At 43.4% G+C, this 27115-nt stretch overlaps 1 protein-coding gene across 3 annotated transcripts in view; it reads right to left on the reverse strand.

The window, feature by feature from the left end:
* Positions 1 to 27115, reverse strand: part of HERC2 (HECT and RLD domain containing E3 ubiquitin protein ligase 2) — a 317314-nt gene that overhangs the window by 6136 nt on the left and 284063 nt on the right. For all 3 annotated transcript variants that reach the window (XM_073353148.2, XM_073353158.2, XM_073353169.2), the window contains exons 81-89: positions 20087 to 20248; positions 19030 to 19121; positions 14763 to 14902; positions 13592 to 13779; positions 12607 to 12804; positions 10251 to 10334; positions 3369 to 3510; positions 2195 to 2389; positions 1992 to 2104 (exon numbers count right to left, since the gene is read on the reverse strand). In XM_073353148.2, coding sequence (XP_073209249.2) covers positions 1992 to 2104; positions 2195 to 2389; positions 3369 to 3510; positions 10251 to 10334; positions 12607 to 12804; positions 13592 to 13779; positions 14763 to 14902; positions 19030 to 19121; positions 20087 to 20248 — 1314 coding nt within the window. The remainder of the gene's footprint in view (positions 1 to 1991; positions 2105 to 2194; positions 2390 to 3368; positions 3511 to 10250; positions 10335 to 12606; positions 12805 to 13591; positions 13780 to 14762; positions 14903 to 19029; positions 19122 to 20086; positions 20249 to 27115) is intronic.

The raw sequence follows: 27115 nt of genomic DNA on the forward strand, positions 1-27115 counted from the left end.
CAAAACTTCTCTGCTGACTGCAGCTGGAAAGGAACTGCTCTTGTAACAAAGATCCTAATAAAAGTGTCTAGCTCTTATATAGTGCTATTTGTCTGTAGATCTCATGGTGCTTTATAAAAGAGGTCAGTATCATTATCCTCATGTTACAGATGGGGAAACAGACACAGAAAGATGATGTAACTTGCCCAAGGTCACCATCAGGCCAGTGGCAAAGCTTGAAATGTCTCCTGACTCAGAGTCCAGTCCAGCGTTCTGCTGACTGGGCCACTGCCTCTCATAAGAGCATCTCTAAAATTTTAAATGTTCAAAGCTGTGGAGGTTCCTGCCTGGTCTCCTAGATGCATAAACTCAAGAGCAGAAATATACAGAAGTGTACCTCTGGAGATTAGCTTTTACTATAAGGGTAGCAATACAATTAAACTGCATAAAAGACCATCCCTTACACCACACAACTTCTTGTCCTAGAAGTCCATCCCAAACAATTCAGGAGCGGTGTGTGTACAATTTTTATCCATCTTTACTAGAAAGTCCCCTTTAAGCAACCAGTTTCTCATTTCCCTTTGTGATCGCTTATGACAAACTAATTGTTTGAATTAGAGAACACAGTGAAGCCTAACTCTTTTCATAAGACTTCAATTTATTTAAATTTCTAACTTTAAGGACAAAACAGAGCTTTACACTGGCTCAAAGATAAAAAGGTTAGTCAAAATTCAACCTCCATCTACAGCTCTCTCTCACTTTCTGTAAATTAGACCTAGTCAACACTTTAAAATTAAGGACACGAAGGTACATCACTAAGGAGTGTAAAAAAATTCAAACCCCTGAGCAACATGGCTATTGTCGACCTAACCCCCACAGTAAACACAGCCAGATCGGCGGAAAAATGCTTCTGTCAATGTAGCAACTATAGTTCAGGAAAAATCCCTTATGACAATGTACACGCTGCATCTATACGGCAGGTACATGTTGGGATAGCTACAGCACCATAGCTGTGCTGGAACAGTCCCCATAAGGTAGACATGTCCTTAGATCTATGATCAAAAACTTTCAAGGTTCCTCCCCCACTCTGAACTCTAGGGTACAGATGTGGGGACCTGCATGAAAACCTCCTAAGCTTACTTTTACCAGCTTAGGTTAAAACTTCCCCAAGGTAAAAATTAATTTTATCATTTGTCCTTGGAATATCCACTGCCACCACCAAACTCTAACTGGGTTTACTGGGAAACTTAGTTGGGACACGTCTTTCCCCCCAAAATCCTCCCAACCCTTGCACCCCACTTCCTGGGAAAGGTTTGGTAAAAATCCTCACCAATTTGCATAGGTGACCACAGACCTAAACCCTTGGATCTGAGAACAATGAAAAAGCATTCAATTTTCTTACAAGAAGACTTTTAATAGAAATAGAAGTAAACAGAGGTAAAGGAATCACCTCTGTAAAATCAGGATGGTAGGTACCTTACGGGGTAATTAGATTCAAAACATAAGAGAATCCCTCTAGGCAAAACCTTAAGTTACAAAAAAGACACACAAACAGAAATAGTCATTCTATTCAGCACAATTCTTTTCTCAGCCATTTAAAGAAATCATAATCTAACACATACCTAGCTAGATTACTTACTAAAAGTTCTAAGACTCCATTCCTGGTCTATCCCCAGCAAAAGCAGAATACCGACAGACAGAGACACAGACCCTTTGTTTCTCTCCCTCCTCCCAGCTTTTGAAAGTATCTTGTCTCCTCATTGGTCATTTTGGTCAGGTGCCAGCGAGGTTACCTTTAGCTTCTTAACCCTTTACAGGTGAGAGGATTTTTCCTCTGGCCAGGAGGGATTTTAAAGGGATTTACCCTTCCCTTTATATTTATGACAACAATGTACACACTGCATCTATATGGCAGGTACATGTTGGGATAGCTACAGTACCATAGCTGTGCTGGAACAGTCCCCATAAGGTAGACATGTCCTTAGATCTATGATCAAAAACTGCATACTTACCTCACTGAGATCAGCAATTGTTAGGTTCATCCCTGCCAGCTGTTTCCATACTGGTTCTGCCAGATTTAGGCTTAGAGGGCTGCCAGTTCTGATAGCAATGCCCAGCAGCACACCTGGACATGTAAAAAATATTTTTTAAATACTACACACTTCACATGCTCAAAGATTTGGTAAAATTATTACAGTGCTGCTAAGAAATTTACCCAGAAAACGAAACATGTTCATATGTAAGAGAGACTTGGCAGCAGGGTTTAACAGGAAGCAATCTCTATTTGCTCCAGATTCATCTCTTCCATTCGGGGTCACAATGAGGAGAGGGGTAAGCCCATTCTGGAGCTCTTCACACATTTCTGCTATTGATTCACTGTAACCTCCACCACAGTCATCCACAGACTCGCCTTGTGAAAACAAAAGTCGGTTTAAACATGCAGATCATTTCAAGAATGTTTCCAAATGTGGTCCTGAATTAAATTTATTAATATTTCTCCTTTGCGATGGATAAATAGAAAAATTGTATTTAAAAGCTACATTCTCATATTGATAAAATAATTTAATGCATTTTAAATTTTGGTTCTATAATATAATTTCCTCCTTGACAGACATGATTATTTTACAACCTTGTATAAGCGTTACCATAAACGGCCAGACATTTTAAAACATTTGCAAAGTTAGCATTTAAGAACTACAAAAAGAAACAAAAATTACTTTGCTTAATCAACATGACCTTGATTAAGAGTGCAGTTTCAATTAATCCTATTTAAATTATATTGTGATATTTTTAAGCTCCTGGTTAAACTGTATTCTCTCTTAAAGGTACCAGGTATTATTACTGTGCCACCACTGGGCAAAATAAGGAAGCAGGAGGATGGCAGGAAAAATAAAAGGTTCAATGAACATAAGGTTCTTAGGGAATATTTTAAAACATTAGTCTTTCACTTTGATACAGTTCTAAAAATGTCAATATAGCCACAGATTGGAAGTTTATTAGCAACATCCTAATCTAGTTTACTTTTTACCATTAAAATGAAATGCAAATTGTGACTTCAGCGAAAATTAACTAGTCAGGTTCAATTTCAGACTTACATTTGGGTTAGAAATCTGCATCTTTGAGAATATTTGATTTTTAAAATGCATTATCTTTGGAATTTAAGATTACAATGATGGAAATATTTCTACTGATACTAGGTTTAACAAAACCTAAACATGGGGCCTGAATTTCTTGGAAAATGGCCTTTGCACTGCTCAACATTTTAAGTATTTTCTCCCCCCTCCCCTTCCCCTCCCCCCCCCCGCTAGAATACCACCCCCTACCCCCAAAAAGGAATAAAAGAATATGGTTATGGGGGAAGTAGGGTTGAGAAAAAAAGTAATTCTTACCAACAAACTTTACTTTCCAAACACGATGAGGTAGGAGAAGACTGTCTGGACTGAAGGAACTCATTTTAGCACACATTTGACCAAACACTGACTTTGTACCATCAGGACCAGCCAATCCACCTTTACTTCTAGAACGCTTTACCTAACAAGTGAACAAGTGCACGTTATAATGTGGCTGTACCACACTGTGTTACATCAGACCATAACAAAGTTTATTGAATATTGTTGACATGCTTGGCACTATACTCACACAAGACTCTGTACCTATGCCAAGGAATTTACACAGGCTAAATTTGAAATATACACTAATGGTCCAAAGTTCAATTTCAAATGGTCCATGGTTTTTTAGAGATGTAATCTCCCCTTCCTGCCAGGCTCTTACTACCATACATTCTCTTCCAACTGCCCCACCCTCCCCCAGGCACAAGTAGACAGAATCAGTCTAAATTTCCACTTATCACCACCTACCAAGACATTTCCCCACCTCAGCCCTTCTGATCCATCACCCAGAGCAAATGTGAGGCAACGGGGGAAGAATGAACATAATGACCATATTGGATCAGACCAACGGTTCAGCTAGCCCAGTATCCTGTCTTCCGACAGTGGCGGGTGTCAGATGCTTCACAAGGAATGAACAGTACAGGGCAATTTATCAAGTCCAATACCAGCTTCTAGTAGTAAAATGTTTACTGACACCCACAGCACAGGAGTGCATCCCTGACTATCTTGGTTAATAGCCATTAATGGACCTATCCTCCATGAACGTATCTAATGCTTTTTTGAACCCAGTTATACTTCACAATATCTCCTGGCAATGAATTCCGCAGGTTGACTGGGTGTTATGTGAAGAAGTACTTTCTTAGGTTTGTTTTAAACCCTCTGCCTATTAATTTCACTCGGTGACCCTTGGTTCTTGTGTTATGTTCTTTTCACTTTGTTCATGCCATTCATGATTTTATAGCCGTCTGTCACATCCCACCGCAGTCACCTCCTTTCTAAGCTGACCAGTCCCAGACTTCTTAATTCCTTCCCATATGCAAGCTGTTCCAGATCCCTAACAGTTTTTCTTGCCTTTCTTTGTACTTTTCCAATTCTAATACATCTTTTTTGAGATGGGGCAACCAGAACTGCACACAGTATTCAACATGTGGGCATACCATGGATTTATATAGTGGCATTACATTTTCTGTCTTATCTATTACTTTCCTAATGGTTCCTAAACTTAGCTTTTTTGATTGCTGCTGCACATTAAGGGGATGTTTTCAGAGAACTATCCACAATGACTCCAAGATCTGTTTCCTGAGTGGAACAGTTAATTTAAACCACACCATTTTGTTTGTATAGTTAAGACTATGTTTCCAAGCATCAAATGCAAAATAATGGACAACACTGAATTTCATCTGCCATTTTGTTGCCTGGTTACCAGTTTTGTGAGATGCCTTTGTAACTCTTTGCAGTCAGGTTCGGACTTAATTATCTTGAATAATTTTGTATCATCTGCAAACTTTGCCATCTCACCGTTTACCACTTTTTCCAGATCATTTAGGAATATGTAGCATTTATGAATGTTTTAGGGAAAACACTAGAATAGGGATGGATCCAGCTCTCATGATTTATTTATATGCAGCCTTGCAAACCTCAGATTGTGAAAATTTCAACTTTCATTTAAAAAATAATACTTTTTCTAGCCTTCTGCAGAGATAATCTTTTAAACATGAACTGAGTGTAAATTGATCTGCAGAAAGCCTGAAACAAGGACTCAGAGGGAGAAATGCCCTGTTCCCTATTAATTTCATTTAAACGAGAAAGGACGACAATGCCCCACTGCAGTGTTAACCTTAACTATTAATGATCATTTTAGGAACAAGAGAGGAATTAAGCATGGGAATTGGGTGTTGCTGAAGGGAAGAAAATGGGGGGGGAAAAACAGGAGACTCACAAGGAGAGAACAGAAACAGAAAAGGGAAAAGAGAACCAAGACCAGAAGAAGTGGCAGCCTAAAAGGGGGAGAGGGTTCTCATCAGTGACACTGACAATAAGGGATTGAACAAATAAATAATAAATAGAAGTGCAGTGATGCCAAACTTTCCAGTCATATCTGTGGGAGATTAGGTATGAATTGAGGGAAGTCCTTAATTTATATCCCAACCCAGGGACAATAAGTAAACATGGACCTCCTTCAAATCACTTTTACACTGAACACATCAGTAAGACCAGACTTCAAAAAGGATGCTGAAAAATTATTTAAGGTCTGGTAAACATATCTGATAGAGACTAAAGCAGCTCAATCAATTTAGTTTATCCAAGAGAAGGTTAAGAAGTGACTTGATCACAAACTACAAGTACTTATATGGGGAAGAGATTTCTGATAATAGATGGCTCTTTATCTAGCAGAAAAAGAAATAACTACGGCCAATGGTTGGGTGCTAAAAAAAATCAGATGGGAAATAAGGTGTACATTTTTAACAGTGAGGGTAATTAACTATTAGAACTTACCTAGGGTAACATGATGGAAACTACATCACTTGAAGTCCTTAAATCAAGACTAGATGTTTCTAAAAGAACTCCAACAGAAGTTATGGGCTTGATGGAGAAGTTACTGGGTGAGGTTCTATGGCCGGTGTTATGCAGGAGTTCAGACTAGATAATGGTCCTTTCTAGCCTTCACATCTATGACACCTCTGGGCTAGAATAATGCTTCTATTCCTGACACAAAGTGGTACCCGGCAGCTACCAGTTTGTTTCAGGTGGGATTGGGTTTAAGGATCCAAGTTCAACGAAGAATGGAAGGACAGGGGAAAATCCTGTTTTCATTAACCTACTCCACAATGGAAATAACAGGCATGAGGACCCAAACATCTTAGACACTACTGTCTCCTCTATAAAGCCCTTCTTAATTCATAATATTGTGGAAACTGTGAATGCTGCAATTATTAGGCTTCCACTGCAATTTTGAGAGTGGGGGCCTTGGCTGCCCGGGAAGGCCAACAGTAGGGGGCCCCGCTCTCAGTCCCAGGCCGCCACTGTCAGCCCCACGTGACCAACAGGGAAAAATCATGGAAATGTAATAATGGACCTTATAACTGCAAATAATAAGGTCTATTACTTTTCCATGATTTTCCATGGCTTGTCCACAACTCAGCTGCAATTTTTGGATAATTATCCCATGATTCAAATAGGACCTTACTTATTTAAGTTATAGATATGAGGAAACTGTACTACTGAAAGGTAATTTGAGAGTATATGAAGTAAACACAATTAGAAGGAAGCTAAAATGAAGATGCTCTTAGTCAAGCTTCTCAAAAAAAATTCAAAGCTGCAGCACGCTCTTTATATTACATAGAATTATGTCAGAAGAGATGGGCTAGCAAAAAGCCTTTAAATATTTATAGAGAAATCCCTGATGTGAAGAGGTAGCAGGCAGTGGAGTATAAACAAAGCAGAATATAGTTCTGGTCATTAACAAAAGTGCCAGATCATTGCAATTTTCAAAAAATTAATTTGGCTGATCTAATTCCATAAAAAGGTAGATTTCCAACTTTCTGCATTATGTACCATAACATGAAAGGGAAAAAAGCAAAAGGACTATATAAGTTTTAGTTCTTGTCAGTTTAAGTGAAAGAGTACTTTACTATTCAATGTTACAGAAATATTTGCGGAAAAGGCCTGTCTGGCCTAAGGCTTGGCATTACATTTTTCAACGTCAATGACGTGGGGGAAGAATCCTCTCATAATAACCACATCCCTCAATGTGACCACATGTGATACTCAAGAAAGGACAAGAGTTTAATATCCTGTTCCCTAAGTATACTTGAGGGCATTTTAAAATGCGCTTCAGTCATATGAGTTTATCTTGATTTTGCTCACGTGACAATGTAGGGGTATACAGACATCAGAATCTATCAATGTCTCTTGATATTATGCAACTCCTTGGGATTTACATGAGATGGTCCTTACATGTGCTTGTCACACTGTCAAGCACAAGACGTCTTGATAGTTGTAGTCCACCCCACAAGTTTTGATTACCACCACTACTCCATGCCCTTTGCACCAACTACAAAGTGTTTAAACCTACTAAAAAGGAAGTGCACAACTTTGTATCCCAAAATGCTGCCTTGTATACTAGATCTGGAAGCTCTCTGGTGTAAATTCAATCCTATTAAATTGCAGGGATCAGACAATGTAGGAAATAACCAAGCTACAAAGTGACTTGGAGAGATTAGAGCATTGGGGGCTGTAGACAACGTGGGGGGAATCAGGATCAATGAATGTGAAATCTTACATAGAGAGGAGAAAAAACAGCAGTTGCCAAGAGGAAGGTGAGGGAGGAAGGGTAGGATAGCCAGCCACATATAACACAATCAAGCAACCACACAAGTGGCCCAAAAAATTACCTTTTTGCCAAGATGTATAAATCTGTGCCACAAATTTAAACAAAATGACAATTTTCCTCATATTGTATAAACCCTAGCTTGTTATTCTGCTATTTAGGGGGTCTACGGGAGATCAGCACTTCATGGCTGACGGAAAGGTGGCTTATAGCAGAATGAAAGACTGAAGATCTAGAAGGGAGTAGGAGATGGTTATAGTAAATACAGCTGTCATTCAAGGCTCCTAAATTGTGCAGGTACAGAGCTCTGCTCCTGCAAAATTAGAGTTGGTCATGGCAGAAGATTTCCTCAGATGTGCAGCCCGTAAGTCATTCAAAGGGGAGCTCCACTCCCACAGAATTTAGGATCTAGAATGGATGATATCATCCTTTCATCTTAGAAATCCCTATCCCTGAATGGCTTCACAATCCCCTGCTCCCTCCAAAGCAGTGTTCAGCTCCTTCTACCCCTTTCTATCATTTTTTCTTACTTCTTAAGAACCAAGCAGGCTTTCAAATGATTTGATCAGTTGGCATTGCTACATAATTGCCAATCAGCCACAGAAATTAATACAGCCCTGTTGTACACAAGGGATCCCACGCTGCATAATGTAACTCTAACGTGCCAGAGTACACAGAGTAATAGACATAAATAAGCAGCCATCTCCAGCACATTCAACCAAGTTTATTTTATCTCTCTAGTAGTCTCTCTGACATTTTGGATAAGTCTACACAGCAATGTAAGCCTAAGGTTAGTGGGACTTGAGTCAGCTGACCCACGTCAGGGAACCCTGGGCTTGAGCATCTACTCTGCATTTTAACCCTAGGTTAAGGGATTACCTGACCCATGCTGGAACCAAAGTAACCAGGTCCCTAGCACCTCCCCCGCTCACAGTGTCGACACTGTAGCCCTATAAACCTACTGTACTGTGGGAAAACTAACTGTGACGGTGCGATGGATGGGACTCAGGTGCCCACAAGGAGCACGAGTACTTAAACTGCATAATTGGCTCCTTTGGTGGCTGTCTCAGTAGAATGGCTGCAGTTTCAGAAGGCTTTATACTGATCTGTCATCTGATCTGAAAATTGGGCTCTCCACTCCTAGGCTGAGTCACACTGGTAGTAAAATATCCATCTGCCCCTGTTCTGAGGATAATTAGGACGTCAGTCTCCAGGGCTGTCAAACTATTAACATGAAACTTTGTGATTCTTAATTTTTAAACTGGGCTGTTCAATGAAGGGATTTTTGTTTGGTTTTTTATTTTGTCTGTTTTGAGGAGAAGTTTGGGGCTGGCTCCCACTCACCACCCTCACAGTACACACTGCCTGGGTGCCTCTGGACACGCAGCCCCAGGGAAAGTGGGGGAGGGACAGAGAGCGGAACGGGACCAAGCAGCTGCTTTGCAGGCAGTGGAAGTGGCAGAGCTCCCAGCTCAGGACAGCTTGGGGAGTGATGACTCCCAACACCCCGTCAGCTGGGAGTCACCTCCCGCCCATCATCTTTCGTCTTCGCTAAAGGGAAGCTCTGCACAGGAGCAAGGAGGAGCCTGAGACACTAACACTGTGGGAAGGTTTTAGGACTGGCTCCCACACGCTGCCCTGACAGTGCACGCTGCCTAGACACCCCTGCATGCAGAGCCCCAGGAGGGACAGGGGGCCAGCGAGAGACCAAGTGGCTGCCCAGGAGGGTGTTGGACTCATCCTTCCCCAGCTGTGCAGAACCGAGAGCTCTGCCACTCCCCCTCCTTGCAGGGCATCCACTTAGTCCTGGCTCTGCTCTCCCGCCCTTGCTCCCATGGTCCCTCCTGGGGCTGCATGTGCAGGGGTGCCCGGGGAGCATGCATGAAAAATTGGTTGTGCTCTTTGACCAGGAAGCAGCTCTATTTGCAAATAGCTTCTTCTGATCCATCTCCATTGAAAACCCTATAGGCTCTCTCATAGCATACTCACAGACCAGGGTTCAGCAGACAATGGGTTAATGCTGATCTGAGCTGCAGCTGTTTGCAAAGGGAGGTGTGGCTTCCATTTGCAATAGAGTACAACAGACTGCACCACATATTGTAGGCATAGAGACAACTAAGGAAGTTTCCCCAAGGAACTCTGGGATACATCTGGAAGACTGTGACCCGAGTCAAACTGGGGCCACGCGCACATAGGAAAGCAATAGGGCTTGGACCCTAAGTCACAGCTTAACATGGGTTTGGACCCTCCAGCCCTGCAGGGTCCTGGGACCATAGGTTCGCGCATTGGTATGAGGATGCAAGGGGGGGCGGGAGGGTTCAGGCTTGAGCCCAGGCTTACACTGCTGTGTAGACATACCCTCAGTCATTAAACAAAGCACTGTAACTGCCAAAGGGAAGTTGTGGAATCAAATCTGGTGGGGTGCAATCCATGAGAGGATCACTCACTTAAAGCGGTCGTCCTCATAAGAGCGCATAATTAATCTCATTCGCTTTTGCGCTATAAACACTAGAGTTAGCCACACATTACAATCACAGTTTTAGTTACATTACCTGTATTCTATTGAGTTCTACAACTGGCCCATGCTGACGATCTCTCACCATAGTTGCTTGCACAACCTTTCTGAAAGCTGCCTCCTAAAAAATAAAAATATAAAAAATTATACATAATAGAGCAGTGCCAAAATTACAATACAATTCTAAATCTGCGGGCATTTCAGATTTAAACATATGCTTAATTCCGCTCAGGGGAGCGGGGTGGTGGGGTGAATACAACAGAGATTTACCACAGAACAAGAAAACCTGCATCTTGCAGTCTTAACCCTCAGGAAGATCCAATCAATAACAAGGAATAAATTGCACAAGAAACCGTTACTTAGTGCCAAGCTGTCCGGAGTTTCTCAGGAGTGTGGGTACCAACCCCAAGGCAGACTGTGAAGAAGCAGTGCACAAACCCCCAAACTGGCTGTGAGTTCTATACTTCAATTTCACCAACCAAGTATCAAGTGTGAACTCCTCAAGCCCTATAAAGCCTTAACATGGAGTCACAGACAGTCCCCTTGGGCACTCGAGTCAATCTTGCCACCTAGGCAAGCTCTCTCTTGTGACAGATAGCCCTTATACCAAAAATTACAATATACAGGTTACTCCTAGTTCCAAAGGACCAGTCACTTACCCCAGGTCAATTTCACCCTAGATCTCTCACCAAAGACAACCCTTGTAGACAATCCTATAATAAACTAACTAAAGATTTATTCACTAAGAAAAATAAATGAGAGTTATTTATCAGATTAAAGCAGGTAAACACACACACAAATGAGTTACAGTATTAGTTCCAAAAGGTAATATAATTCTGTCCATCCCTCCTTTCTGGGGTCCTCAAAGAGAGACTTTGGGGGAAAAGCTAATGGATGGCGACACTGGCTAACTGAAAGATGAGAGAAGGGGAAGGAGCAAGCTTCACCATCGTGGATGACACCCCACCATCTCCTTTACCCTGATCCTGAAAGATGCCCTGACCAGACCAGACTAGAGAGAGGAAGCCAAATGACATTGCCACCTTCACCAGATCTGGCTGAATCCTGAACAGCACCTGGTACAAGAGACTGTCTCTCCTTCCCTCTCTGACCCACTTCCTTTTCCCTCCCCACCTTATTTTTTCACTTTCCTATCTCTCTCCTTTTTTCCTTCTGTCTAATAAGAACCTATGTTAGCCAACCAAAACTGCATATTTTGCAATGCTGCTGTAACCAGAAAAGTAAGCTAAAACAATGCCCTACACACTACAATGCTGGTACAAGTTTGCCAGGTCTCCACGTGGCTGATAAGACCATGAGCTGTGTTTTTCCAGCAGTAAGACTGCAAGTGAAAAATCAACATCAGAGACAGAAGCTGCATTTTTTATCTTTGCTAAACAAGAGGGCTTTTCCTTCTAAAAACGCTCTCCAGCTAAAGGGAAAGGGAACAAGGGATGTTTAAATTGAAATCTTATTTAATAATTTGCATTTTAAATGCTTTCATGTTTTTTTCCTTCTTTTTGCACCTTAATAAAAGGTGAAAAGGATTCCTTATGGCGTGTCTTCCACAGTACTAGGCAGGCTGTAGTTTCTGTATACCAAACTCGAAATCTTGTTTAAAACTCTTTAATGTTGGCAAGTGAGTGGGTTAACACCTTTGATTTTCTGGGCCCATATATACCATGTAAATTAACACATCATCATCCTCCTGAGAGCTGGAGCCTGCTGTCCAGCTGCCTCATCCCTGGGTCCAGTACTGACTCCCCCTTGCTTAAACACACATTCTCCCGCAACTCCACCCAAAGGTGTGAGCCTTCAAGTTTTACAGTTTAACTCTTTCAGAAGGCACAAGGACACTGTAAAGCACAGACACATGGACACTGACATTTAGCACAGATTCTAGCACAACTGCTCTTTTATTCAACAGATAAAGCACAAGAGACTGTTCATGTTCTGACTCCAGTCAGGCTGAAATGTATTTATCACTGCACACTTCTATTGTATCAATTAGCTAAACACCAAGTCATTGCATCTGAAATTCAAAAACAAATGTGGCTCCTTGGAAGAAGTCCATTTAGTTTTATTCTCTCAAGGGAAGTTCTAGGAGAATTCTACTAAATTAGAACAGAAAACTTAAAATTTAAAACTAACTGATAGCAGCAGCCTACACAATCCCTACAGAATTTGAGAATCAAGTTGTCAAATTCCACTTGCCACCTGAAATTATAACATACACCAAAAGCTATGATGTATTATTTATATTGCTCATGCATGAGCTAAGATACATAGCTCTATTCCATTTTCTTCAGAAAATATTTAAACAATGTATATAATTAAAATTACCATAATCTAAGATTTTCTTTGAAAATGCAAATACAAATCCTGATAAATACCTTTCCCTGCGATATCAGAATTCCCCGTAAAGTGTCAAACCCAATAGAGGGTCCCTGGCCAGTTTCATCAAGGCGTCCTTCGAGATCAAACATGGGAATGCAAGGACAAAATAGTTCAGAGATGTGATGCAGTAACAACAGTCTGTTTCTCAATGCAATTATTGGTATTTCCTGTAGGTGGTTGTACTCCATAGGAACCTATGATGGAACAATCATATTGTTAAGATTGAACACATTTAGTTACTGTATGTGCATGGAACAATTTACAAATTAATAATTTATTAAGTAAAGGAAATACAAGAAGATTTTGATTTTAAGAAATTAAGATATTTGCTTTTTTGGACTGTCAGCACTAAAGACAGCATAAGTTCACTTGTATATAAAACATTTTTCTAGTGTCACTAAGCTGAAAAGATTTAAAAAGTGTTATATGTGGCATTGGAATGTGGAAGTGGGAATTATTTTATCACTTCAGATTTTAGAAGTCCTCCTATAGGGGACTCTTATCTGTACTTTTGATCCAGTCTATTGTACATGATGGGCAAGAGCAGCAATGGAGTGACAACATTATAGCAGTGGAAGAAAAAGTGAAGGAAAATATTCAAAAAGGGGTCTTTCAAACCCAAAGGGAGCAGTGGAAGATCCACTAAAACAAACAGGAAAGTCATCAAACTTTCATAGCATTAGTTGAAAGCTGCACTTGAATTTCTTCCGACTTTCAAACTAAATTAATGATGGTCCTTGATTGGCAGCTAAAAGACAAAAGATATTTCTGCCTAGAAAGGTGGAATACCTCTATTTGAATTTGGGAAGAGGGACAGGAGCAACAGAGGGAGATCTTAACAAAAAAGCAATGAAAGCCTTGATCCAAAGCTAAAACCATGCATTTTCTTAGTTATTTAGAAAGAAAAATCAGCTACTACAAAGTTTTAATAAGTGCATTAACTAAATTTCAATATCCAACTTTACTAAAGCAAAATCTTACTTGGGTAGGAAGCTTGCCAGCATTAGCAGGTTTACTAGTCGACCAGGCTAAAGTATGTGCTGACCCACAGGCAACTCTGTTTATTTTTTTACCCTGAAGTGCTGCAACCAACCGGGGTCTTTGAATAGCATTAGTTGTCCCATCTCCAAGCTGCCCTTCATCATTATCTCCCCACGTGTACACTTCACCTAAACCAACACAAACATGTTTACTTCCCTCAGAGAGAAGAATGAAAATAAAATTTACTTCTTCTGAAACTCTCTGGGGCAGGGACCATCTTTTTGTTGTCTGTATAGCAGAAAGCACAATAGTCATACTCCATGACTAGGGCTCCTAGCCGCTACAAACAAAAATTATTTGTTATCTCCATGAAGGAAACACCCAGATTTACTAATCAATCAGAACTGAGACCCCATTATGCTAGCTGCAGTACAAACATATATAAAGACATGTCCACTGCCCAGTTTACACACTCATTTAAGAGGACATACACCAAGTATCTAAAACACAAGGAGGAAATTGGGAAGCAGGACAAGAATTACAGCGATAGAAAACACTACTTGCTGTCTATATTTAATAGTTCCATGGCAGACCAGACTGATTAAATTAAAGGAAAGCTTAGCCACCATGCATGCCTACTTCGTAATACTTCACTAGCATTTTTGTAAACTTGCTAATTAAATGCAGAAACAATTCTACTGGAAGGAACATTTAATCATTCAAACACACTAAAATGAACGTAAGCTGCTCTATAAGACACAACTGTTTGCTTCCATACTTCATTTACCAAGTTAAACATCTCAGCAAGCTGAAGAGACTTTCTATGTAACAAAAAAGCTTAGTGCACTCATTTAAAGCTCAACAAATTTGTAATTACTGTTAAAGCTATATGGTTTTCTTTAGAGCATCTCAAATATTTTATGAAACTTAACTCTTATTTCTTTCAAGCTAAGTGACTGAAAACCTTGAAATTGTGTGCATGCCCTTTTAAGATCACCAACACAAACCAAAATTTGTTGCTTGGGAAGAATGCAAATATGTCAGAGCACAAAAGGAGGGCAGGTTCTGACCCATTAGAAATGTTGATCCATCAGATTTCAGACTTTTTTAAAATGTTTCATTTTTCAAAATAAAGTTTATTAAGAACGAGTAAAATATTTGTTCTCTATACCGTCTTCAGTGCAGCAAACACAGTGCAAAGAGCCAGTAGCTATTGCGATGACTTTCTTTCCTTGCAGCCCTTGTACTTGTCGAGGTCTTCTCACATGGTCATCAGATCCATGGCCTAATCGATGATAATCTCCTTTACCCCTGCAAACAAATAACATAACTAGTACAAACATTTTTCCCAACCTCACAGTTATAAAAGGACTTTTTCAGATTTGTACAATTTAACTCCATAAAAATCATAATACTTTGTCTTCAAGTAGACAGGACTTTAAAAGCTGACCTGTTGTTAGTAGATTGGGGACCAAAAATCAATTTGTACTCAGTCACCATTATACCAGAAACTAGTGTTTTAGGCTGAGATTTACACATATAGGCCAAATGTGAATTCATCATCATGAACACTTCTTTCCATATAGACCAATAACCAAACTTATACTGACAGGTTTCAGAGTAGCAGCCGTGTTAGTCTGTATCTGCAAAAAGAACAGGAGTACTTGTGGCACCTTAGAGACTAGCTAGTTTATTAGAGCATAAGCTTTCGTGAGCTACAGTTCATTTCATCGGATGCACAGAATGGAACATATAGTTACACACACACACACACACACACACACAGATAAGTTGGAGGTTACCATACAAACTGTGAGAGGCTAATTAGTTAAGATGAGCCACAAAAGTTTTTTTCCTCCTGCTGATAATAGCTCATCTTAACTAATTAGCCTCTCACAGTTTGTATGGTAACCTCCAACTTATCTGTATGTATTATATCTTACTATATGTTCCATTCTATGCATCCAATGAAGTGAACTGTAGCTCACGAAAGCTTATGCTCTAATAAATTTGTTAGTCTCTAAGGTGCCACAAGTACTCCTGTTCTTTTTGCAAATTTATATTAAGTATTTAGCATACAACCTAGGACTTTGCCTCCAAATATGTCAAATGTGAGGCAGTGAGGGAAATCCTCTTTTCATCCTTTGTTCCTATCGTATTGATGTGGTTTTGCTGACACAGTCACAGATGTTTATTCTCCTTTGTATACCATATATAAATATGTAATATACATAACCAATTAGACGCCACCACAACATACACAAACTGCCATATAACTCTGACCAACTCTCCTCCATTCTATCCACTAACACATTATTTCAATGCTAACATTCCAACACCTTGAGCAAGTTTCAAATGGTCATTTTTAACGGAGATGGAGGGAAATGTCAGACTGACAATAGTTTTTCTTCTTACCTCACCTCCCCAAGTTTGGTATCAAGGATTACAAATGTTCAATCCTGGACCAATGGCAAATACAAGATCCAGTAATTTATGACCCATCAAGTCTACAAACTGACTTTATACATTTTGAAAGTCAGGAATCTCCTTTCCAATAATACAAGACTTCTTTTTACTTTGACAACTCAAAAAATATATGAAACTTAAAACTTGTAGGAAGATTCCAAACTATGAAGATTCAAACAATGAACTAAAAATGCCAAATCAATTATGAAATGCAAACCCCCTTGACCACAATTTAGGGTCACTTTTTAACAAATGTCTAATGCTATCATTTTTAATTTTCCCCATATACTCCCAATCTACTTGACCCTTAGGGGCACGTTTTTACTAATCTATTAGGAATTTCTGCACTGAAGTCTCCAGTGGACATTGCCTGGAATGTATATGCTGTGCTTAGGTTTTTCAAGGCAAGACATTCATGCCTTTCACTCAAACAGGAATGCAATAAAATCATCAAAGAGAACCTATTCCTTGAGAGAGGGGAAGACAACGCATTTCATGGAACTGAAGGAACTTAAGAATCTATGAGGTTGTAAGGAATATCCACAATTGCCAAGTCATCTTATCAAGTGCATAGAGAGTGTAATAATGTTCAGATGCATAGTACATTAAGGGCTGTAATTAAGAGGACTGTGATCAATTGTTCTCCATGTCTACTGAAGACAGGACAAAAAAAAATAACAGGCTTAATCTGCAGAAAAGGAGATTTAGCTTAGATAATAGGAATTATGTAATTATAATGGTAGTTAAGCTCTGAAATAGGCTTCCAAGGGGGATTGTAGAATCCCTATCATTGGAGATTTTTAAGCAACTGTCAAGGTTTACTTGGGTCCTGCCTCACTATTCAGGTAGGACTTGGCTTCTCAAGGTCCCTTCCAGCCCTATATTTCTACAATTCTGTGTGTGCAAGTTTTTGTATAAAATAAACTATCACCACAGATATCCTTCATGAATGTAATTCAAATCACTTCTGTGTAGACATTCAGCCATTTTGAAGTATAACTTAATAAGCACCTGACTGTAAAACCAAATTTGAATATTTTAAGGCATTTTAACCAACATGATTGCAGACATATCCAGAAAATGTACAAAGAGACAAGAGTAGGAAGGAAGACGAGGAAGAGGTGGGTGACTGTCACTCCGAATTTCAGAATCCTATTGCTAATTATTTATATTTATTTATTTATTATTATAGCAGAGTCAGAGGAGGAAGCAATAAAGATAAGCAAGGGTGAGATAAGTACAGAGAAGCTACTTTAAAGGAAGGAAGAACCTAAGTGGGAGAATACAGACAAGCATTAATTATGCCTGTCGTAGGCTAAGTTATAATTAATTTAACCTAAGAAGGGATATTTATTAGGGCTGTCAAGTGATTAAAAAAATTAATCATGATTAATTGCACAATTAAAAAAAATAATCGTGATTAATCGCGCTGTTAATAGAATACCATTTATTTAAATATTTGTTGATGTTTTCTACATTTTCAAATATATTGATTTCAATTACAACACAGAACACAAAGTGTACAGTGCTCACTTTATATTTATTTTTATTACAAATATTTGCACTATAAGAAAAGAAATAGTTATTTTTCAATTCACCTAATACAAGTACTGTAGTGCAATCTCTATCATGAAAGTTGAACTTACAAATGTAGAATTATGTACACAAAAAGCCTGCATTCAAAAATAAAACAACGTAAAACTTTAGAGCCTGCAATTCTACTCAGTTCTACTTCTTGCTCAGCCAACTGCTTAGACAAACAAGTTTGTTTACATTTGCAAAGATAATGCAGAAGTAAGAACAGGCGTTTGCATGGCACCGTTGTAGCTGGCATCGTCAGACGCGCTTAAGATTCATATGTCCCTTCATGCGTCAACTACCGTTCCAGAGGACGTGTGTCCATGCTGATGATGGGTTCTGCTCGATAATGGTCCAAAGCAGTGCGGACTGATGCATGTTCATTTTCATCATCTGAGTCAGATGCCACCAGCAGAAGGTTGAGTTTCTTTTTTGGTGGTTTGGGTTCTGTAATTTTCACATCAGAGTGTTGCTTTTTTAAAACTTCTGAAAGTATGCTCCACACCTCATCCCTCTCAGATTTTGGAAGGCACTTCAGATTCTTAAATCTTGGGTCAAGTGCTGTAACTATCTTTAGAAATCTCACATTGGTACCTTCTTTGCGTTTTGTCAAATCTGCAGTGAAAGTGTTCTTAAAACAAACATGTGTGGGTCATCATCTGAGACTGGTATAACATGAAATATATGGCAGAATACGGGTAAAACAGAGCAGGAGACATACAATTCTCCCCCAAAGAGTTCAGTCACAAATTTAATAAATGCATTATTTTTTTAACGAGAGTCATCAGCATGGAAACCTGTCCTATGGAACGATGGACAAAGCATGAAGAGGCATATGAATCTTTAGCGCACCTGACATGTAAATATCTTGCGACACCAACTACATCAGTGCCATCCGAATGCCCGTTCTCACTTTCAGGTGACACTGTACTTAAGAAATGGGCAGCATTATCTCCCATAAATGTAAACAAACTTGTTTCTCTTAGCGATTCGCTGAACAAGAAGTAGGACTGAGTAGACTTGCAGGCACTAAAGTTGTACATTGTTTTGTTTCTGAATGAAGTTATGTAACAAAAAAAATCTACATATTTGTAAGTTGCACTTTCATGATAAAGAGATTGCACTACAGTACTTGTATGAGGTGAATTGAAAAATACTATTTCTTTTGTTTATCATTTTCACAGTGCAAATATTTGTAAGCACTGTACACTTTGTATTATGTATTGTAATTGAAATCGATATAGTCAAAAATGTAGAAAAACATTAAAAAATATTTAATAAATTTCAATTGGTGTTCTCTTATTTAACAGTGTGATTAATCGCGATTAATTTTTTTGAGTTAATTGCAATTAAATCAACAGCCCTAGTATTTATTGCAAATTCAAAACACATACCAGGTATATACTGCTCCCGACTTGGTAAGAGCCACAGAGAATTGTGATCCACATTCCACTTTAACCACTCCAAGGCCTGTGAGGGAATCAATCTGGGAAAACAGGATTAAATGCAACTAGATTGACTGAGACAAGGTGAGTGAGGTAATATCTGTAACGAACCAACTTCTGTTGGCAGAGGAGACTGGCTTTCAAGCTGCACAAGGCTTTTCTCCAGGTGTGGACAAAGAAATCAGTGTCTCACAGCTAAATACAATGTGGGACAGATTGATAACTGATTGAACAGCCTGTTTGCAGTATTGTATGTGCACCCTTAACTGAAATCAATGTACATGCTGTTCACAAGTCATATTTGCAAAACTTTTCACTCCTTCCAGTTCTTAAGCTTTGTATAAAATTAGAGTTAAACCTTCAATTTTTTTTTATTTTTATTTTTATTTATTTTTTTAAAGCCAAGATTAGGGCAATGGGTAAAATTTTACATAGCATGCTCGATTTTCTCCTCTCCTCAGTCTAGGGGATAAGAATATTTAACATGAATAACAGCACTACTACTATATAGCAATATTATTCATGCTATCAGATATTTGTACAGTCTTCAACTCTTAATAATTTAAGAGGTTCCAAGTCAACTATGCATTCACATGTAGCAAGTTACAATAAAGTGGGATGTTAAGCTTAATCAATTTTAGTCCCTTTTCGGAGTTGAGTCACCCCATTTACTGGTACCATATCCTTGAATTTCTATATGTGCCTGTGGAGATCTGTCAGGAGATTCTACTGGTTTGAGAGATTCTCTAAACTTAAAATTAGGAATACCACAGGAAGCAACAATATTGCCAAAAGAGAAAGAAAAACTAAGGGCAACCCTTGTAACTCAGACATACAAGCACAAGGCTATATTACCAGTCAGTGTGCCTAACTGAGCTGTCTCAGTGGTAACCACCAGGAAAACCTTTATCTCCCAAGACAAGGGGAATCTTCTACAAATTGGTAACTCACTTTTCATTACTCTTCTCTAAAATGAGTGTGTTTAAACGGATGTAAATATAAATACCTTCATTGGTACTTTACAGCCATCACTGCCCCCTCTCCCAAGTTTTCCATAATCTCCATCACCCCATGACCAGACAGTATCATCATCGGTCAGGCACAACGTCTGCGCATCTCCACTACCACAGGCTATATCAATCACACGATAGCCCTGCAATGCTTCCACCTGAAAGACCATCACCATTTTTTGTTTACATTAAGAAGTCTCAACTTTTTAATTTCAAACAGTAAGTCAAATAAAAACAGTCAACTTGCAGGAACTCTATTGAGAATTGAGGGTGTGATTACACCTCAGGACCACATCAATGAGTGAAGTCACTAACAGTCAAGAAAACTTTAGTATTTTCAACCCAACAAAAAGATAACTAAATGTACCGTACATATTTTAAATACTTGGGTTATTCCTTTTATTTTGCTCAAGTAAATTCTCACTATAGTTAACAAAAAAAATCAGAAAAAACAGCTGCTGATATGTTTAAGGTAAACAAGGAATAGGTTTTATGAACTTCAATTTCTGGTTTCTGACTTTTATTGTGTATTATATAAACTGAATAAAAATGCATGTTTGCAAATAGCTATTTGCTGGTTTATAATATTCAAGCATCTAAACAATAGTATGAAACTAGTCAACATTGTATTTTCTGAAATGCTCACCTTCATATTGTAACAGTCGAGTACAGATGATAAATTAAATTGCCAGTTCAAGTGCCAAGTAATCTTGTAGCAGAACCAACAATCTTCATTTAAATTATGAAAGGCTAGTTACCATGAAATTGTGAAGTCTGAATTATTGCTAGCCTACTAATCAGGATATCTAACTTTCTTGGATTTTTTTTATTCCAAATTGCAAATAAAAAATAGTTACTTCCTCGTAACTGTTGTTCTTCGAGATGTGGTGTTCACGTCCATTCCACATTAGGTGCGCGCACGCCACATGCACGAGCATTGGAAACTTTTCCCCTTAGCGGCTCCTGTCAGGCCGGCGGGGCCCCCCGAGTGGCGCCACTGTGCCGTGCATATATACCCCTGCCAGCCCGACCCCCTCCAGTTCCTTCTTGCCGTTGACTCCAACAGAGGGGTAGGAGGGTGGGTGGTGGAATGGACGTGAACACCACATCTTCGAAGAAAAACAGTTACGAGAAAGTAAGTAACCGTTTTTTCTTCGAGTGCTTTTTCACATCCATTACACATTAGGTGAATCACAAGCTTACTTCTGGAGGGTAGGAGTCACGGAACAACTGCTCAGAGGACTGCTCTGCCAACCCCCGCGTCCTCTCTGGCCTGCTGGTTGACCACGTAGCGGGTTGTGAAGGTGTGCACCGAGGACCAGGTGGCTGCTCTGCAGATCTCCTGGATCGGGACCTGTCCCAGGAAAGCCGTGGAATTCACTTGCACCCTGGTCAAGTGGGCCGTGACCGCCGGAGCCGGAACACCTGCGAGCTCATAGCACGCCCGGATGCAGCTTGTAATCCATGACAAAATCCGCTGCGCCGACAGTGGGAGGCCTTTCATTCTCTCGGCTACAGTCACAAACAGCTGCGCAAATTTGCGAAAGGGCTTGGTGCGCTCCAAATAGAACGCCAGTGCTCAATGCACATCCAGGGTGTGCAAGCTGCGATGACTCGGTCCACATGGGGTTTCGGGAAGAACAACGGCAGATAAATGTCCTAGCCCAAATGGAATTGGGAGACCACCTTAGGGAGGAACTTGGGATGCGGCCGGAGCTGCACCTTGTCCTTGTGAAATACTGTATACGGTGGCTCAGAGGTGAGGGCCCTCAGTTCGGACACCCTTCTGGCCGAGGTAATGGCAACCAGAAATGCCACCTTCCAGGAAAGGTGGAGGAGAGAACAGGAAGCAAACGGCTCAAAAGGGGGTCCCATGATTTTAGAGAGGACCAGGTTAAGGTTCCATGGAGGGACTGGGGGGCGGGAGTATGGAAATACCCTCTCCAACCCTTTAAGGAGCTGTCCCACCATTGGGTGGGAAAACACCGAGCCCCCCGAGAACCCCGGACGGAAGGCAGAGATGGCCGCCAGGTGCACTCTGAGTGAGGGCGGGGCTAGCCCTTGCTGCTTGAGGTGCAGGAGGTACTCCAGGATGGCCTGCACCGAGGCCTGTCAGGGTTCACACCAACATGAGAACCTTTTCCACTTGGCCGCATAGGTTGCCCTGGTAGAGGGCTTTCTGATTCCAAGCAGAATCTGCTGCACGGGAAGAGAGCACTGGCTCTCCAGGGCGTTTAGCCACAGAGCCTCCACGCCCTCAGGTGCAGTGACTGTAGGTCGGGGTGGAGAAGCCACCCGCCGTCCTGTTTAATGAGGTCCCGGTGTAGGGACAGGACTACTGGGGCCACCACTGGCAGCTCTAGTAGCCATGTGTACCAGTGCTGGCAGGCCCAGGCTGGGCGAGGATCACCACCACTCTGTCCCTTTACACATTGAGTAGGACCTTGTGTACCAAGGGGAGCGGGCGGAAGGCATACATCAAGCCCTCTCTCCACAGGATTGCAAACACGTCTGCGAGCGAGCGCGGGCTGCGGCCTTGGAACAAGCAGAACCACGGGCCCTGGGCGTTGGCCCTGGTGGCAAACAGGTCTACCCCGGGAAACCCCCACCCACAGAAGAGCAAAAGCACGATGTCCGCCCTGAGCATCCACACGTGCATGTGGTATGACCTACTGAAAGAGTCCGCCAGCTCGTTTCGTACCCCCAGGAGATAGGAAGCCTCGAGGTGAATTGCACGGGCTATGCAAAGGTCCCAGAAGAGGAGAGCCTCGCGACAGAGTGGCAAGGAACGAGCCCACCCTGTTTGTTTATATAAAACATGGCAGTAGTATTGTCTGTCAGAACTGTCATGCTGTGACCACTGAGAGTGGCGTGAAAGGTCTGGCAGGTGAGACGAACCGCCCTGAGCTCCTTCACATTGATATGGAGCAACCGCTCTGCTCCGGACCACAACCCCTGCATCTTGAGGTCCCCCAGGTGAGCCCCCCAACCGTGGTCTGACGTGTCCATCACCAGCGTCAGGTCCGGTTGTGGGGCAGCAAAGGGGATGCCTTTGCAAACCACAGGCTGGGACTGCCACCACAGCAGGGAGTCCAGCATGTCCCTTGGGGCTGTCACTACCAATTCCAGGGGGTCCCTGCCTGGGAGGTACACCCGCGCGAGCCACGCCTGCAGAGTTCTGAGTCTCAGTCTGGCATGCCTGACCACATGCGTGCATGCTACCATGTGGCCCAACAGCCGCAGGCAGCACCTGGCCATTGTCGGTGGAAACTGGAGCAGGGAGGCAACCGCTTGCTGGATAGCTCAGAAGCGGGATACTGGAAGGCTTGCCTTGGCCTGCACCGCGTCCAGGACCGCCCCCATGAATTCCACTTTCTGCGTGGGTACGAGCGCGGACTTGGGGACGTTGACCAGGAGCCCCAGCTCGCAGAACAATCTCAGGGCCACATCCACATTGCCCCGCACTTACGCCTCCGATTGGCCCGCCAGAAGACAGTCGTCGAGGTACGGCTACACTTGGATTCTCTGCCTCCGTAAGAAGGCTGCCACCACTGCCATGCACTTCGTGAACACCCGTGGGGCCGCGGCTAGACGGAACGGGAGAACCACAAACTGGTAATGTTCTTGGCCCACGGTGAAACGTAGGAACCGCTGATGTGCTGGATGGATGGCGATATGAAAGTACGTGTCCTTCATGTTGAAGGCAGCGTACCAGTCCCCCGGATCCAGGGAAGGGATTATGGTGCCCAGAGAAACCATGCAGAACCGGGCCTTGACCAGGAACTTGTTGAGCCCGCACAGGTCTAGGATGGGGTGAAGGCCCCCTTTGGCCTTGGGGATGAGGAAGTACTGGGAGTAGAACCCCTTCCCCCTTAGGCTGTGCGGCACCGCCTCTACCGCCCCCGCCTCTAGCAGCGAGCGGACTTCCTTCTTTAGGAGATGCTCGTTAGAGGGGACCCTGAAGAGGGACGGGGAAGGAGGCTGGGAGGGGTGCGAACGGCAGCGAGTACCCGTTCCATACCGTGCGTAAGACCCAATGGTGGACCACACACAAGAGAAACAGGACAGGCGGTTCAGGAAACAAAGGGATGGATCCGGTGACTGAACTGGTACGCTGTCTTCGAGCGCACCTTCAAAAGCCTGGCTTAGTGCCTGGCTGAGCTTTGTGCTGGCCTTGGTTCTGGCCCGGCACATTATTGTTACTGTTGTTGTTGTGCCATCGCCCTTTATCCCTGCCTCGCCTACGGTAAGGCTCATGCCTATGGCGAGGCTGGTACTGGCGATGAGGGGGAGGCTGCAGCTTAAAGAGCTTCCTCTGGGTCACTGGGGTGTGCATACCCAGCGACTTGAGCGTAGCTCGCAAATCCTTAAGACTGGGCAGCCTCGTGTCTGTCTGGTCCAAGAAGAGCCTGGACCCTTTGAAGGGGAGGTCCTGGAGTGTATTCTGGACCTCAGGCAGCAGGCCTGACTCGCCGAGGAGTCAGGAGCCACGCCGAGCACCTCATGACCACCCCGATGCAATTGTTCTAGCCACCACGTCTGCCGAATCCAGGGAGGCCTGGAGAGAAGTCTTGGCTACTGCTTTGCCCTCGTCCTCCAGGGCCATGAACTCCTGTTGGGAACCTTGCGGGAGGTTGTCCTTAACTTCCCCACCACCGTCCAGGAGTTGAAATTGTGCCTGTTGAGGATAGCCTGCTGGTTCACAATCCTCAGCTGAAGGCCCCTAGATGAGTACACCTTTCTGCCAAAAAGGTCCAGGCGTTTCACCTCCTTGGCCTCAGGGGCGGGAACTGCTGACCATGGTGCTCCCCTTCGTTTACCGCTGAGACCACTATGGAGCATGGACTCGGGTGGCAGAACAGGAACTCATAGCCCTTTGCCACATCTAAGTGTTTACGCTCCACTCCTTTGGCCATTGGAGGCTGGGGTCTGCCATATGGTCTTATAGTTGGACTGAATGTTCTTAATGAGCGGGAGCGCTATTCTGGATGGACCTTTGGGGCTCAAAAGGTCCACCATGGGGTTCTCCTGCTCAACCGTCTCCTTGGCCTGCAACCCCAAGTTCTGGGCGACCCTGCCAGCAACTCCTGGTGGGCTCTATGATCTATCAGTGGAGGGCCAGACACCTCTGTACCTGCCACTGCCTCATGTTGGGATGACGAGGAAGTTAGCTGCTGCTTGACTCTCTCTGGTTAGTCCTCCTGCTCCCCTTCTCCCATGGGAGGGGCCTCCGGCTTGGGCCGGGGCAGGAGTCCATGGGACAGCACCAGACTTGGTGCCAGTCTCTCTGGTTTATTCTGAGGGGATTCTGGAGGCCTGGATACTGTAGCCTCTGGCACCATCTGACATCAGTGCAGGGACCGGGACCGCTGCACCAAGTAACTTGCCCTGGGCCATGGTGCTCCTGATAGGCCCAGTGGGTCCAGAAAGGCCAATGGCCTGGCGGCCCCCATTGCAGTTGCCAGCCCACCTGAGGGTCCCTGCTGTCCAGGGCCCGGTGCAGGTAGCTATAGCGGCCGGAGTCGGCGCCGGACTGGGGTGACGCTGATGGCAAAGGCCATGGCGGTGCCAACGATCTGCACCGGTGGGAGAATAAGCGGCTCCTGGCTGAGTGGGAGCGGTGCCATCAGTGCCACCGTTCCCTGGACCGGGACCGTCTGCGGGAGTCCTCTGGCGAGGGCCGTCTCAACTCCTCCTGGTGCCGGTCTCTCAGTGGTGCTGGAGAGCGGTGTGCCCTTCCCGGTACTTTCTCGTGCTGACCCACTCCCGGTGCCGCGACTTCCTTCTGGGCCGCTGGCAACTGAGAGTCCGTGGAGTCAGAGCTCGACCAGGACCAACTCCGGGAGCGGTGCCGGGACAGCGTCCTTGAGTGGCACACCATTGCCGGCTTACCCCTCGACAGCACCTAAGGCATGGGTGCCGGAGGGTTCTCGCCACACGGGAGGGGGCTCGCCGCCAACAGCTCGATGAGGTCCTTTGCAGCCTCAAAGGTGCCAGGCGTGGCGGGCTGATCCGTTATGCCCTTGAGCCCATCGTCCACACTGAGCTCACTTAGGTCTGGGCTCGGTGGGGCTTGTGCTGCCAGGACCACCGGTGTCGGCGCCGGTACCACGGTCTTCCTGCTCTTAGCGCTCAGGGCCTTGGGAAGCACCGGCCTCTCGTGTGGGGAACGATCGTGCCTTCCTTTCGGCTGTGCCGGAGGCTGCACCAGGGAGGACGAGAGGTGCTGGGGGTGAGTCTGGTGCTCTGGGGCCCACAGTTTACAGTGCTTAGCCAGTACCGGGTCTCTCGACGGCTCCGGAGCACTACGCACCAAGGATGCCTGAACAGACATCGCAAAAAGAAAAGGAGTACTTGTGGCACCTTAGAGACTAACCAATTTATTTGAGCATGAGCTTTCGTGAGCTACAGCTCACGGACATCAGTCATCGGGCGCTCTGGGCCTGGAGGCTGCAATGCAGCCACCAACAGCTGCTTTAAACAAAAAAGTCTCTTTCTTTCCTTGTTCTTGGCTTAAACGCCTTGCAAATCCTACACCATTTAGTTTGATGTCAATTCCCCAGGCAACGTAGACATGAGTCGTGGGGGTCACGAACTAGCATAGGTTTGCAACACATGGCGCAAACCTTGAAGCCGTGGGCCTGCGGCACGCCCCGCAGCCCAGGGCAGGTGCTGGAAGCCTCCAAGCACCTAATCACTTAAGTGTCCACAATAAAGGTAGGTTAACTAACTGATCACAGCTACTCTGAAGGCTAAGGGACTGCTCTTCTACAAGAGAGAGGTTGTTCCAGCACCGCCACGGACGGTCAGAAGGAACTGGAGGGGGTCAGGCCAGAAGGGGTATATACGCACGGCACAGTTGCTCCACTCGGGGGGCCCCGCCGGCCCGACGGGAGCCGCGCAGGGGGAAAGTTTCCAACGCTCGTGCACGCGGCGTGCGCACACCTAATGTGGCATGGACGTGAACAAGCATTATTATGACTATCTACTTTAGAAACTCCTCTACCAAAATTATAACTGTTAAC

Source organism: Lepidochelys kempii, chromosome 1, assembly GCF_965140285.1.
Source record: "Lepidochelys kempii isolate rLepKem1 chromosome 1, rLepKem1.hap1, whole genome shotgun sequence".
NCBI classification, from domain to species: domain Eukaryota; kingdom Metazoa; phylum Chordata; order Testudines; family Cheloniidae; genus Lepidochelys; species Lepidochelys kempii.